The following is a 16,046-nucleotide window of genomic DNA, read 5'->3' on the forward strand; positions in this document are numbered from 1 at the left end:
CCATTTCATCTGAAACAAATAGCTGGTGAAACTAATACCATACTCGACATGAACTGGTTACCAAACGAGAGGCTGTGATGGTCGCCTTTCTTTTTCCCTCTGGGGTAATATGAAAATCCTATCTATTTTAAATAATAAAATTGTGTGGAATAAACCGTATGTTAGTGGATTATGATTTGGTTCCATGGCAGTATTACGATAGAGGAGGGTTTCCCAAACTTCTGTTCATCGGTACCCTTGAAAAACCTAATGAGATCGCTTGTGTACCCCCAAAATTGTACTATATGCTGTGATTGGACAAAATAAGTTAGGTATGTGAACTGCAAAAGTAGGCTTGACTTCCTAAGGAGATCTTAAACTCAGAACTTAAATTTATTTGTATCAGGTGATAAAAATTATTTCAAGGAATATTTGAATTTTTTTAAAGAATATCCCCATGCTTTATCTAATATACAGCTGCAGGGGCCGTATCGGTGGCTATCATTTTTCCTTCCCTTTACCGTCTTTGTACTGTGTGCTATACTTCCGTAGAATTTTCTTTGTCAGATAAAGTGCCACAGTTTTGAGTTTTGAGATATTTATTAACAGTATAATATTAAGTCACAGTCTTCTCCCTCATAGTTTTTTTTTTTAGTGGCGATTTGCGGACTTATATATTCGACAACACAGATGGGCCGCCAAAAAGTGTAACATCATTAACACTCATTTTGTTGTTGCCAGATATGTTTAGAGGATCTAATCAAGGTTGACACTACAGGCTCCGCTGTCGCTGTATTCGCACGACTAAGTGAATTTTCGTGATTCGCCTTTTGAGGTAAAGTAAACAATTGACGTAAAAGTTAATTGGTCTGTACCTCGCATTTATGCGACTCTGGCGTTGACTTGTGCAAGAGTGCAGTATGATTACGTATTTGTACAAATTTGGCCGGTTCTAAAAGGGAACAGTCGGCTGAGGTAATAATGTTCAATAAAATAGGCGCCAGTATATGCTTTTCGTATAAGAACATTCGAGAGATCATTTCCCTCATCGGTGTACTTGCCAGCAAACAGACAGTCGTAATGCAAATGTGGAACAAGTGTAACATTCATTTTTCCACGTGCCATCGATAGCAGGAGATCTCCAAATGTTATAGCTGCCCTATTTCCTCCTAACGTAGCCCAGACTACAGCACTGAGCTATTGCCTTTCCGAGTTCGATATGCGCTCGCTAACAATTTCCCAATTGTCCATAAATTTATCGAGGACGCTTGTCACCGCGTCCTGTTCGACTAACTTTGGGGAGGGGTAACGCAAATTTTAATTTCACGTCATCAATAATGGACAGTTCCGTGTAGTTCTTCGCAGCAAAGAGTATTCCAGCGTTAGAACAATACATCTTGACACAAAGGAATAAACTCTGTGCAAAGTCATCAAATGTCGTTTATGAATGTGATTTAAACTTGCATTCTTTTCAATCTTTCGTCACGTTTGTGAACATGAGTTTCTAATTGTGTTCTTACTTGCTTATCGATACAGACATCGACCACGTTGACTAACTCCATTACTGTACATGGGTTTCACTTGTCTATGATGATCCTTCGGGTTCTTGACTCCAATCAGAAATTTTTGATCAATCCGGTGTGATCTGACTCCAATCAGATAACGGTTGTTCTTGTCATAGGGTAACCAAATGCAGGGATCGTACCGGCAGCTATCATTCTTCCTTCCCTTTACCGTCTTTGTACTGTGTGCTATACTTCCTTTAAGTTTTTTTTGTCAGATGAAGTGCCACAGTCTTAAGTTCTGAGATATTTATTAACAGTATAATATTACTGGTAAGTCACAGTCTTCTCTTTCATCGTTTTCTTCGCCAACTTATATAGTCGACAGCACAGATGGGACGCCAAATTGGTAACACTCATTTTGTTGTCGCCCCATCTGTTCAGTCGATCTAATCAAGGTTGACACTACAGGCTTCGCTGTCACAGTATTCACCTGCTTGAGTGAAGTGATATTAAATGACAATAGAGGGTGGCCCACAGATATCGCACATTTTAAAAAGTTAAAATGTATGCCTGGGGATACATGTACCCCAGTTTGGGAACCCCATGCAATAGAAAATTAACTGCATTTCAAACCTTATTTGAGATCAAGTGCACCACTAAATTCGATCTGGATAAAATGATCAAAAATGTCTAAAACCAGTATTTGATGAAACAGCATAGCGTACCTGTAATAATGATTATGCTCGTCAATGTAATGTTTAGGTGATGTTGAAAATATTGTCCAATGTTGTAAAGCATCCTGTGTGCTGCATCTATAGCTCATTATCGTTCCTCCAGAGGTTGCTAATTTAACAGTTAATACGAAAGTTTTATAATATTCTACTTTAAAATTATACAAGTTATAGAAACAAACTTCTAGACAGACATTTCTCATATTGACTAGAAATATTTGTTCAACACTACATCCTGCTATAAACGCTATTTATTAAGAATATTCATTTATTTCTCTCATAAAAAAATTTATCTTGAAATTATTATCAAACTGTTGAAAGATCATGGATAGATCTTCCTCTATTTGTTAGTTTTTCTAGAAACTACAAATAACCAATTTGTGTGGAGAGCTAAGATAAATATTTAAAAAAAAATTAAATTGCCCGTGAATAACCCTATATGGTAGACTTAACAAAGTGAAGGGGAAAAACACATTGCTTTGTTTTCTTTTTTAACAAACTTATCCCTGAGATCTTACTATACTTTCAGCTGAGCATAAACTTCCTTTCACTAGAATTGCTACATACACACCTACAAAAAACATCATTACACGCACTACAGCAAATTTGAAGCTGATTTTTTTTGATATTCCTGTTTATCAATGAAGGTATAGTGCCTTCTAATTTAAATTGCAGTTTGATAGCCAATACACCTCCCTTTTTGAGATGCAAGTATAAGCTACTCATGATGCGAGCCGGATTCGGCGCACCAAAGTGTTAAAATAAATATTGTAATTCCCCACGCTTTGAATATAATCTCGAAAACGAGCCCCATATACTTCATACTCACACATCCATATTAGCAAAGAATTCAATTTTTAAACTTATAAGCGGTCTAAGGATTAGCACGAGCAGCTTCGAACATCATTCAAACAAGCGTTTGGACGCATGCAGTAGGCTATGTCAGTCCTAGTAATCATTGTGCCACTTGGTACACTAGATGTTTGTTAAACATTACCAGTTACGCAACTCATTTGTAAAAAAAACGTTTTTTATTCATAGTTCCATATTGACTTTTAAGCCTTCTGCCCAGTAACCTAGTCTATTATTTGTAACTGGCCCACTCAAAAAAGTAATTGCCCACCCCTGCTCTATCTGAATCACAAATGAAATTCAACTACCAGATCCAGCTCGAATGCATTTTCCTGTTTTAATATGACGAATCATAGTAGGTGCTCGAGTGAAACTCCAAACTTCATCTGATTTATTTCCTTTCTCCACACAATCTTTCATCACAAGATTTCCAACTTTATCAGGCTAAAAGCAGCAAATGCTAACTAAGACAATGCCTTATATTCACACACATATCCAGCTTTCTACATATTGCAATAACTTTTCTGGCCCCCATCCTTTGCACAACATGCCATAACCGAATACTGGACTGTTCTTAATACATCCTAAAAGTCTTCTAAATCTAAAACTTCAAATACATTGTAAAAGACAACATAGGAAATAAGTTTTAACAATGTTGTTATAGTAAAGCAGATATTAATATAACAAATGCCATGTGTGATAAGATTGAAATCATTTTCTTTTACTGTGAAAAGAGAATCAGGAAAGACCACAGTGTATATATTTACAAATTGTAGCAAGCGCAGAAATGAGAGCTAATAGGACAGTTAAATGTTTCAAATGATATTCCCAAATCAAAATGTATGCTATTTCCTGATATCCCCATCTTAAATAAAAACTTACAAGTAAACATGTTGGAGAACGTCGGTTCTTGATTGCAAAATTACTTCCTACAGGTAAATCCCCACTCGCAACTAGAATTAAAATCAGTAATTGTAAATCTTTCATAAACATTGAGCAAAAATTATATATACATAGGCTATAAATGCCAATACCTCTAAATTGGCATGTAGTTCTATTGGTTGATCCCCAAGCAATCCATAAAGTATTATCTTCTGATGACGAGCTTAGTTTCTGAAATACAAACATGATTTTGAAAAAAATAACAGTAATCGATATCATAGTTGATAATTGTTTGAAATTATAAAAACAATTATTCTCCAAATCCTCTTGCTTGCGTTAAAAAAGTAATAACAATAAAGATCTCGCAGAAAATAATAATAGTATTCTAATACTAAAAAAAAGAGCGATGCTCAAATATAATATGGAAACAACAGGCAAAAGGAGGTATGCAGGTCTGTCACAGTAGACTACCGGTACTGCAGTTATCACGACTTCGCCTGACCACTGACACAAACAAGGAATGCCACAAAATACACTATTTTTAATTTTGATGACGACATCGCACAGAAAAAATAAATTACAGCATAGAAATTTTTGAAGTAATAGCCCTCTAGTGAAAAATACAATCCTCCACCAATGAAAATTTTAAAGCAATTGGTCTGGTAATTGATAAGAAAAGTGATTTTTTCAGAACAAGAAGAAAAGAATGACTAACAATAACAACAACATATTAACAAAATGATCCATATGTACACTTCGTGTCCGATAAAGGTGATGGACTCCTGATGGAGTTTCCTAGTTGATAATGCAAGAAAAATAAAAAATACCATGCTTATGTTAAGAGATCCCACTACTAAGTTCCTATCAGATTGGAGAGCAATATTTTGTCCCTTGTATCCTGAACAAGTCCACCACTGTGAATTATCTTGAACTGAACACTTTTTCAGCCAAACTTTTGCTCCCAATTTCTTGGTATCAACAGACAAGCACAGTGCTAAGAATGAAGAAACAATATTATAAAGGAATGGTTTCTTTTTCAATAAGACTAGCAACTCATAATTACTAGTATTCTTACTAGTTTGCTCCAAAATTTCTAAAAAAGCATTCGACATCAGAGCTCAGAAATAAAATATTTATGGTTTTCTTGGTTAAAAATTAAATTCGCATGCATGTATGTGCCATGGGTGGTAGAATTGCGGCAACTGTTTTATCAGTAGCCTGGGAGTTTCTTTTAACCCCTACATCATTTGAAAATCCTGGATGCGCCCTTGTGTGCACTTATATGACAATCCCATAATATAAATTATAAGTTAATAGTTTCTACTTTGGCAACCTGTAAAATAATCCAATTTCAAAATCGCAGAATCTGAGATATTCCTTTAATTGGGATATACCGTGTTTCCCTGGAAATACGATCTACCCTGAAAATAAGACCTAGCCTGAATTTTATAAAGATTTTATTACAAGCCCTCCCCTTAAATAAGACCTAGCCAATAGCACGAATTTTTTTTTGACCTAGTCGATAGCAAGAAATGTCTCCTACACGTGCGTGAGAGAGGAAAAGGTGTTATTTATAAGTACAGTAAACGGGTATCGGTTTTCACATTTTAAATCTCGTAATTCTCTACTTCGTAATTTTGTTTTTGTTAAATGAAAATATAAGACATCCCTCAAAAATAAGCCCTAGTAGTATTTTTCGAAGGATAATTGAAATCAGACCTGGTCTTATTTTCGGGGAAACATGGTAAAATAGGCTGTTTCATAATAGCAACCATGATGTGATAACCTGTTATCAGTTCAGGTCAAGCAGAAAAAGAGTCGGTTAACCATTTACGATAATCAATTCATAATAAAAGAGGTGGATGCAAATAGAAGCCTGTGATCATGCAATTTTTCATCTCATATTCATCTCGAAATTATGAGTTGATTTGACTTCCAATATATTCCTTTGGAAGCTTATTACAATTGATTGGCACTAGACAGGTTCAAATATAAGGAATGTATGCAATAAATCTGAAAACAAATACGAGTTGCAATTTCAAAGAAGGAAACTGCTCATCAAGGTTTTGACTTGGTATATTTGAAAATTTTTAACCCAAAAAGACGAAAGTTGAAATCGGTGTCAGAAAATTAGAAAAACTCATCTTTTTGAGCTTTGAACTCTAACTGTATATGATGATACACTGTTGAATACTGCTCCAAACTATGATCAGATATCAGCTTGAAAAGGGCTTATTCTTTGTAATATTTTCGAATAAAAATTGTTTTAACCTGGGCCCCCTTCATTTTCAAATCCTCGAATTATTATGCATCATCTCATTAAAATATAAAATTTGAATGATTTGACATTTGACATTTGAAACTCGGCAAACAGCATTTATAAGCTCCTTATGATACATAAAAAAAAATCTCTCACATGTCTGAACATGGAGCAATAAGTTTGGAGATGCAGGAAACCGCATCCATTGAAATCGTGGAGTAGCAGAACAGGGAAGCATAGTCAGATATGCCGTTTCACCGACAAACAATGTACCACGTTTGCCCAATTTGTCACCAACATCCAGAGCCAAGCACTTATCCAGACCATAATTATAAAGTTCAAAGGATTCATCTGTAACAACACAATGGCTGAATTAATTTTGAGGTATAATTTTCAAAACAGCGAATATTGTCAAAATTATAATAAAATTACATGAAAAAGACAAGACAAGAAAAGAAGTTTATTTCGTCATGCAAGACATCTCAAATAATTCAGATTCAGACACGAGGTTTTATACATTAGAATACCGTATTTCATCGCAACTGACAGAAAGTCATGAAGGACCAGAACTGGTCATCATTCATGAGTCTTCGACACCAAGATTTAAAACAAGTCAAAAATAGAGAAAAAAAAAACTGACACAAAAATAAATATAAATACAAATGTAAAAAAATACGTTTTCACCTCCGTATGCTTTTCTTAATCCTAACCAATCAACTAAATGTCCACCAGCTCGAGAAGCAGAGAATGAGCGTAAAAGTACACTGCTTACAATCATATCATTGCCATTAATGTCCAAGTGTACGTTCTTTAAAAACAGATAGTTAATGGTAACAAATAATGTCAGATAAAACCTTTAGTGTCATGTTCGAAATAAGTGATCATAGGGTGGTTGGAGAAGTAATTCTTTAAGAAAAGTTCACACACGCCGAAGACTATAAATTTTAATTTCACCAATTAAAACTGTTCTTGACCAATTATGAAGAAATTACTTGTGATGGTCAATAAATTTGATTTTTTAGCTTTTTATTTCATTTTATTATTTATTCAATGGCTGTAAGCCACAGATGAAGTGGCCGCTCCAAATTTTGAATACCGGTACTTAGTAGCTGAATAAATAAATGACAAATATTATGAGATATTAGTTAATATACCAAAACAAACCTCTTTAAAAAATATTGATAAAGTAAGAATAAGCAGCAGGTACAAACCTCATCAACATGAAAATAATCTAGTAAAACCATATTATCTTCTGTTCTCCATCTCTGTGTTGCCTTCTCAGCACTGCATGTATCAAGAAATACAGAGGATTCAGATTTCCCAGAAGTTGCTGCAATGCACAACTAAACGACAAAATATATGTTTCACAGAAAACAATAATCAAGAAAGCGGCTAATTCATATAGCAAACCATGGCTTCCTGTCTAATCCATGTATGAGAATAGTTAACCAGTTGTTTTGAATGCATAGACTCGGTGGCATAGACATGGAGGGCTGAGGGGACATGCCCTTCCCCCTGACATTTTCAACAATTTTCTTTAATGCAATTTTGCGGCATTTGCAGAAAGCAATTCATATGCCTTTTCCAAACCATTTTGCTCTATTCTTGAACGATTTACGTAAAAAGAAACCTGGCTTGCTATCTATAATCCTTTCACCAAATGACTCCAAACGCGATATATGAAAATGCACACTTATATGGATTGGATAACTTCGACAGCAAAGTACGTCTGTAGAGCGATTCTTTAAGATATTGTAAGACATCAGTGGCTACTTTTATCTGGCTTTGTTCGGAGCAAAAGGCACAAGTGAGCGTTGTATTACGTCAGATATCCACACAAGGAAACTTGCCATGGAATCAACATGAAGTATTCTTCTTCTACTGATGTCCCAAACAAATTTTTGATCCTCAGAAATACTCCCTTCACCAGTCAATTTATCACAACTTTTTAGCTTGAGCCATTTCCCTGTCGGTTTTCCTGATATACAAATATACTTGTAAAATTAACTCATTTCTAATATCAAATGTGTTTGTATATGGAACAATTACCAGATGGTCCATAATTTTTAACTCCACCGCTTGATAAGCATTTTTTTCCTGCAATACCATCTTCTGTGTTTGTGATGTTGTTATTTACTCCTGTATCAGATACAAAACCTCTCTCATGTTGTGCTATTTGAAAGTATTCTTTGTTCAACTAAATATAAAAACTTGTATTTTGATTTTTTCCATTCACAGTCAAGTCAAAATGCCACAGATGCCAACAAGAATGAGAAGAGTTGGGGTAGAATAGGATTTACATATTTATCCTGGGGGAGAGGAGAGCCGATAAGACAGCTTAATCAAATGAAGAACGACGGCCTCTTGTCCGATTACCAGTCCAGGTCGGGTATGAGATTAGCTAGCCTGTTATTTGTTTTTGGAAGCATGGCCTTCATTATTTCCTGACTATGCAATATCATTTAAAACTTATAGACAATTAAAAGCTAAAATTAAGAGTATAACCTAAGTTGGGCGAAGTCCGGTATCTTTTTATTTTCAAATCAAATACCGTAAGACAGAATATAGGTCTAATGAATATTATATGTGAACTCGTGAAAATAAAATACTGTATTTTACAGACCACAAAGTGCATTGCATTTTGAATGACTTTTTATCAAAAATCAATCATGTGCCTTAAAAGCTAGTGCACCTAATGTATGGATCAGGTAGTGGTTTATGGTTTACAGTCTACATACAAAACCAGTACCAGTTGCGTAGTATGGTTCATAAACACGATTTGGTGACTCAAATATTTTTCTGAAAAAAGTGGGAGTTTCTGGGAGATAAAGGGACACAGATTTAACCCTCGATACTTCATTTATCAATTTGAAAATCCTCTGAATATTGAATCAATCCATTTCTAAAGACAGTTTATAAAATAAGTAACTCTTAACCCAAAAAGTAACAACAATAAAATGACATAACTGACCTCAAATGGCGTAAGAAATTCAGAACATTGAGGAATATTACAATAGGCAAATTCAACATTTCGATCAAGCGTGTAACACCAGGGACCTTGTGGATCCAGATTTGGATTGCTGTGATAAAAAGACAAATTTGATAACCAGTGTTGTTCTTCAAAATAAGATACCGGTAATAACTTTTTAGCTCTCTTCGCGCCGGTGTAAGGTGACAAAAATGTCAGTCAACAACAAATGAGGGACAGTATATCAATTTACTGATTCTGATTCGCACAGATGCGATGACTGATTAGGAAGCTACAGGATGATCCCCAACAAACAGAACCCATACATTTCCTAATACCTTATATAATAAATTAAAAAATATGTTTGACACTTTAACTTGTACATGATTGTATCTAAAGGTTTCAGTAATCTAAGACGCTTCGTTAAGAATTGTTTTCTCAAAAATATGTTCAAATGATCAGGTTCTGTTTTCTGGGGGTCACCTTGTAATAATCCATGGTACCTTACAGCAAGCAGAATATCGTAGAAAGAGAGTATGGAAAAGTTAAATTTCAAATTCTGTGGCTATGGGTAAAAGAATTCAAATGAAGAATAACAATTAGTGGAGATTAAAACTTCCCATTTTAAGTTTCTCCAATAAGTTTTTAGTTCTACTACAATGAACTGGCTTTGAAATGCCACAAGAAATATATTCCTGGAATAAGAAATAATATCTTACCGACAATAGTTATGATCAGAATCAGTTAAGGGCTTATGTTTTGTTTCATGAGGAGAGCTTGATGACCATGATTGACATTTTAACATGTTGCTGTTTACTCCTGAATAAGCCACATTCACCTTTGAAAATGCCAAAAGCTTAATTTTAGCTTGGACATAATAGTTTTTATACCTTTGAATATCTACTTGTTCTATATACTAATTTCAAGTTGTACTGTGATATATAAATCTAAATTAGAAAGAAAGAAGTACTATTTTGTAAAGTTACTACTATTCCATAAGACCAGAAAATGCCAAAAGCTTGTTTTTAGCTTGGACATAATAGTTTTTATACCTTTGAATATCTACTTGTTCTATATACTAATTTCGAGTTGTACAGTGATATAGAAATCTAAATTAGAAGGAAAGGAGTACTATTTTGCAAAGTTACTACTATTCCATAAGACCATTCCATTTACATATTTATCCTGGAGGAATTGAAAGTCGATAAATTGGCCCAATTATATGGCTATTCTCGTCTGGGTACCAGTCCATGTGGGTTTGGGATTATTGTTTTATATACATGGACTTGATGGTGGAGAAGGCCATAACCGCCCTGTGGGTACGCAAACCATCCTGCGACGAGGAGTTCAGCAATCTTTTTGCACACAATTATCCCCCACAGGATTCTAATCAGTGAACCAGCAAGGTGACCCGAGGGGCCATGCAATCCTATCACTTAGCACGATGTGCCATACCCCCAAGCCAAGTTATAAAAAACAGCTGCTAGAATTATTTAAATTTCAAGGCAGCACTATTCTTCAGTTGTTAAAAATGTATATTATATATATTCTAATACCTTTCCTTTGTAATCAAAACCGGCACCTATAATACAATCTTCCTTCCATGGATTGAATGATCCAACAGCAGTTCCATCAAAATGAAAACGGAATTGATGGCCTAGCATAGACATTCGACTAAAATCTTCTGCAATACCTAATTGAAATACAATGAACCATTTCATTTTTCATCCTTATTATTTATTGCAAGAAATATACAAATAAGAAAGGCGATGAAGGCATTTTGGGTTTCTTGGTGCTGCAGAGTGACATTAATTAGTTCAAAGGCAGCTTTTGTAATTTATGAGATTAATGAAAATTATATGGATTTCTGCACCCTAAAAAATAAAAAAAAGACATGAAATATAAACTATAATCAATACAGACTAGTGATTTTCAACCCAGATTGAGCTTGTTGGCTATGCTAAGACAAATTCTTCTTAACATTGTACTACTAATAGTAGTGGATATTGTAGCATTAATGATTTTGTATCAAAATTTTTAGACCAATCAATAGTAAAGTCACCAGATGTTGGCAACGTTACAGCAGGGATGGCAAACCTTTTTCCGTGAATGGGTCAACAATTATATTTTTTTGTTCGAAAAGGAACATTGGGAAGTGGGTCATATATAATCGATTCAATGTCTGCATTAATGAGAAACTTGCTGCTGCTGTTAATTAAGTTATTGTAGCAGCATTGTTGCATTATCAACATTGCAAATTGCAATGCTTTAACAAGTCATTGTGTGGTCCTCAATGGTTACATATCAATATACCATAGTATAGTAGTTCTTACTTTTTGAGGCGCGACCTAAATTTCGAACATCGAAAAATGTAAAATTATAATAGTTTGTAACAGATTAAATCAAGGACATACACCAGTAATCTGAATTTTAAAACTTTTTTATTGCAATGTGAAACCTTTTAAAATTGGACGAAATGGTAAAAATTAAAATAAAATTGAGAAATTCGCATACAAAAATTTTTTTTGAAAAACATTTAAACTCTCCACATGTTTTACAGTTAGGCGTGATCTTAATTTAGTAGCAGTCAATCCTGCATCGTTCAGAGGATGCTGATGTAGCAGGTATACGTGAGTACCTCAATCAGTTCAATGCGATTTTTTCGAACAGGTGTAATAGCAGCATTACTCTTCCCCCATTCCAAGTATCTAAGTTGTTGGGTTTAATTTTTGTTTTTAAATAAGATGCTGTTTTTTTTCGAAACACTAGCAATTTCATCATCATTTCGTTCATTTGTGTCTCTGCTTTCATCGCCACGACTCATAGGTCAACCATTATAGGTCAACTAATGATTTTTTTTGGCAAACTCTTGATGCCATTTAAGACAATTGTTGATATTCTTGCCGAAACATTCATCATAAGCTTTCGACTGCTGTTGCTTAATGGTGATCATTTCTGATACCACATTGCCTTTTATCTATTAAAAATAAGAACTTTGTAAAAAATTGAAGCAGTAAAAGTTATTTTTTTACAATGAAACTTGGTACTCGAATAGAAGCTAATTTTTTGAAATAGCACATCTTGTAGCTTGGGTTCAGCCAAGTCGTAATGCTCATGTCATATGAGGTTAGTTTTGGTCGAAAACAAACCCAAATCTCTATTAAATCTGGGTCAAAATCTTGGTCTTGTTTTGAATAATGCCAAACTTTGTGAATCTTCTTCGCAAGACATGTCTGGGATAATACTTTGAAAAATGGTATTACGCCACTTATTGAGACATACTTCTCACCTCCTAGGTAATCTGTTCCGATCTGTGAACAAAATAATATATATACGTTATAAATAAAATTATGTGACCCAAGTTATGTTTCTTTTAGTCGCACCTTACCTCAATAGGTTTCAGCATTTTTACAAGATTTTGAATTAGTGCAAAGTGGATGTCTCTCAACTCCAAAGGAGACGTTGATATCAGTTCCACAATGAGCCCATTGCAGAGCACTTGATGAACACACGCTTGCAAGCAGCAGAGTCTCAGCACGTCAGCAGCATATTGCATGTAGAATTTCATCTTGTGGAAACATTATTCCACTCATATTGTGAAGAGTCATGCCAAGTAAAGGTTACATTTTTGCATTGCACCATAGATCTGTTGTTAATGCTGCATATTTTACATTTTCTTTCCCTATATGATTTTCACAGTTTAAAACATTCCCTTTGGTATTTCTTGTCAGTGTTCGGCAACTTGGCATTTCGTATCTGGCTGCTAACTTTTTATTAATTTTTTTGTTTAGTTTTCCCACTCCACTTAACCAATCGGTCCCAAATTATTTTCTATAGTAGGCCTATTCAAACTCAGTTCAGTGATCTTCTTGAATTTCGCAGGTGTGACCGGAGTTGGAAAATAAGACGTTAATTTCAGCTGCTTAGGTTATGGCAAAAGCGAGGTAGCAGTGCCACTTGTTTGATCAAGTCCAACAGAAACATGTTTTCCCCCCAAAACACTTCCTGTGATGTTGCAGTAGCCCTTGACTTTACTTTGGAACTTTAAAACAAAGTGCTCACAAACATTAGAAGTTTTTAGCTTTTCTGGCATTTTGTGCCTCAAAATTAGATCGAGAAATTGAAGTAACTCCATTCAAAAGTATATAATATGTTGATAGTAAATCTTAACAGCACAAAAGACCGTCTAAGACGCAAGTTCTCCATTGGAATTTCGGAGTCCGATTCTTAACTTGAGATTCAGAAGGACTTCAACCGGAATTGCCAAATTGGGCGTTTACCACCCATCATTAGCGAGTGTCAACTATAAAGATTGTTGTTTGAATAAAAATCAAGACACCCATCATTGAAGATCTGAAGATGATAACCAAACAAAATATGATTGTGAAAAACTGCAAAATTTGTTCTAGAAATGCTCTTACTGATAAGCTACTAATATCATTATTTTAAAATTAGGGCTATTAAGTTTCGTAGCATTCGATCAATGTTTTTATTGAAGTTAACGCATATTATTAACATTATTGGAGTTAAATGAAAGGGTGTCCTGTGATAAGCAATCAATGTTTTTGGTATTAATAAGGTACGATCACTTTCCTCAAGCTGACAGAAAGACGCAAATAATCAAACAAAAAAGTATCTATGTGCTAGCACAGGCGAGAAAAAATAGTTTTGATGTCTGCTCAATCAATAATTGATTACTCCAAAGCGAGAAAATTGTTGCGAATTCTCATGTTAAATCTTGTGGGATTTGAATCCTCTGGATATTATATATTGCCCATCCCAAGCTGTAGCGGCACCAAAGTCCTGTGTAGTAGGAATTTCGGCAGTTAAAACTCTCAGAAAAGCACTTATAATGCAATCTTCCATTTTTTTGTTTGAGATGAAGCCAAACGAAATGCGTATGCCACAATAATCCAGTCTAATGGAATTTAAAGATTTGTTTCGAAGGAGTTAAATACCTTAGATGTGGCCTATTTTTCGACTCTCTCGAGTCTCGATACTATCATACATTAAGAAACCCTGCCATAGTAGTTATTGTTAGGTTTAACCTAATCCTCCCGGTTTGACGCATGCGCGACGTTTCAGACGTTTTGCAATGCTGTGTGTATACCATGAGGTCTGGAATGTTTGTTATGGTCTTGCTTGAAAGGAAATCTTATTCCCCACACAACGATATGAGGATGAACCTTGTATGACATTTAGAAGTGATAAAATTTCGCTTACATATCACGCGTGTACTTCCCGCTGCGATATAAAAACGTCGCACAACAAGAAAATGATTCCATAAACCTTGGCGTTGCGCGCAAACCAATAACAAAAGCTAGTATGATAAGGTCTTATTTTGAAGGTCATTTTATATGCTACATAACATAGGAGAGTGGACATCTCACAACGTCAGGAAGTTATAAAAATATCGAGTCGTTTGATCGCAGCTGCCTCACCGAAAAAAAGTTAGGCCTTTTATCTCGCAAATTCTCCTTGTCTGACGATTATAAGCTTTTATGATTCATAATAAATGTTTTATTATGACTCACAAAAGCTTTCAACGCGATAAAGCACAAACAAACAACCGATTGATCTATCAAGCTTAGCCTGGCCTGATTCGATGTGGTGACTTCTCAAACGGAAAATTTCCAAAACGCTTGAACAACGCGCGCTATGGAAAAGCGTTTAGTATCATATGAAAGAGAAAACCAATGTGCAGTCAACTGTATAGTCACATTTCAGCTTTACAATAGCGATAGACGTCCAACAGCTGATAGAATGAGAAAGTGTAAATATTTTTGTTATTTTTTGACGTTACGAGAGACCTCTCGAAAGAGGTGTTTTAGTTTACGGTCCTCCAGTGACATCTAGCGTATAGTACTCTAAAATACCTTTCCAATGGTATATAATTATTGTATATTGGGTAAATTTTGGGGGTCGTATGACATTAATAAAAATGTATTCAAAATTGGGCTCGATTGAGCGTCTGAAACAGGTTAATTAAGGCTTCGTTTGTAAATATCTTTATCACTGAAAATTTTAATTCATGACTTCGGGTCACCGGGAAATCAGGATGGGTCACTTTGTGAACCGTGGGTCAGTGGTTCGCCATCCCTGCTCTACAGCAAAAAGTGCTAACAAGAATCCTGTATTAGGGGAAAAATTGAAACATTGCTGCGTCTGAATTTTTAGCATATAAAAATATTCAAGCAAGCAGATTTACTTACCTAAATAAGCATGAGAAACAGTATAATTTTTCATTAAATCTTTTATAAATTCCTGACTTTTTTCCGTTTTCATGCTGGAAAGAGTTCCACGATGGTTTTTGCAAGACTTATCTGCTCCCTTGAACAAATAAAAGATTTAATAATGAGAAGATAGCTAATTCAAAAACATTCGCAAAGTTTATGAATATAACAGTATGAATCCATATATACTCTGACATAAACATAGGACTTCTGTAAACTTTTTAGTTACCGAATTCGAACACAACTTCTAAAATATGCAATTTTTTTGGTTTACTCAATACATGAATGATCATTCTTGCCTCAAACGTTTTTGGACTCAACATCCCATTAATCGAGTAACAAGAAGGATCGAGAACGTTGGTTGATTTTGCACGTTGTTCATTATCAAGCATATAAAATCCAGACCTACATTTGCTGTTCTGATTCAATCCTGCAACCTCTGTAAACAAACAAAGAAGAGAGGATCATTAAAGAACAGATATATTCTGATGATGTGAATATATTCTGTATTGTGAATTCAACTACACTCAATTTTCTCCCAGAATGCAATCGTAGCCTTGAAAAGATTATCAAATGGAAATGAAACAATTTATGTGTATTTTCTTTTTATTATTTGTAAATACAGTTTTTTTAGAT

The 16,046-nt window shown here is 34.7% G+C and overlaps 2 protein-coding genes across 3 annotated transcripts in view; both read right to left on the reverse strand.

Annotated features, from left to right (window-relative positions):
* The window catches only part of LOC120338112 (uncharacterized), a 95,397-nt gene that overhangs the window by 65,893 nt on the left and 13,458 nt on the right, over positions 1 to 16,046 (reverse strand). The window contains exons 12-26 of the mRNA XM_078115382.1: positions 15,635 to 15,849; positions 15,390 to 15,507; positions 10,734 to 10,870; positions 9,897 to 10,015; positions 9,181 to 9,289; positions 8,259 to 8,406; positions 8,060 to 8,187; positions 7,421 to 7,552; positions 6,894 to 7,017; positions 6,366 to 6,560; positions 4,777 to 4,943; positions 4,102 to 4,180; positions 3,950 to 4,020; positions 3,376 to 3,511; positions 2,210 to 2,327 (exon numbers count right to left, since the gene is read on the reverse strand). Of these exons, the coding sequence (XP_077971508.1) occupies positions 2,210 to 2,327; positions 3,376 to 3,511; positions 3,950 to 4,020; positions 4,102 to 4,180; positions 4,777 to 4,943; positions 6,366 to 6,560; positions 6,894 to 7,017; positions 7,421 to 7,552; positions 8,060 to 8,187; positions 8,259 to 8,406; positions 9,181 to 9,289; positions 9,897 to 10,015; positions 10,734 to 10,870; positions 15,390 to 15,507; positions 15,635 to 15,849 (1,996 nt within the window). The remainder of the gene's footprint in view (positions 1 to 2,209; positions 2,328 to 3,375; positions 3,512 to 3,949; positions 4,021 to 4,101; positions 4,181 to 4,776; positions 4,944 to 6,365; positions 6,561 to 6,893; positions 7,018 to 7,420; positions 7,553 to 8,059; positions 8,188 to 8,258; positions 8,407 to 9,180; positions 9,290 to 9,896; positions 10,016 to 10,733; positions 10,871 to 15,389; positions 15,508 to 15,634; positions 15,850 to 16,046) is intronic.
* Positions 11,754 to 13,520, reverse strand: LOC120346526 (uncharacterized). 2 transcript variants are annotated; one of them, XM_039416301.2, is made up of 3 exons: positions 12,566 to 13,520; positions 12,467 to 12,488; positions 11,754 to 12,154 (listed from the first exon to the last, which is right to left on the reverse strand). In XM_039416301.2, the coding sequence occupies exons 1-3, from the start codon at positions 12,743 to 12,745 to the stop codon at positions 12,117 to 12,119; spliced, it is 240 nt and encodes a 79-aa protein (XP_039272235.2). In that variant the 5' UTR covers positions 12,746 to 13,520; the 3' UTR covers positions 11,754 to 12,116. The 2 variants fall into 2 exon arrangements, with proteins under 2 accessions (XP_039272235.2, XP_039272230.2); XM_039416296.2 differs by having other exon boundaries at positions 11,754 to 12,488.

The sequence above is a fragment of the Styela clava genome, chromosome 1 (genome assembly GCF_964204865.1).
Source record: "Styela clava chromosome 1, kaStyClav1.hap1.2, whole genome shotgun sequence".
In the NCBI taxonomy this organism is placed as follows: domain Eukaryota; kingdom Metazoa; phylum Chordata; class Ascidiacea; order Stolidobranchia; family Styelidae; genus Styela; species Styela clava.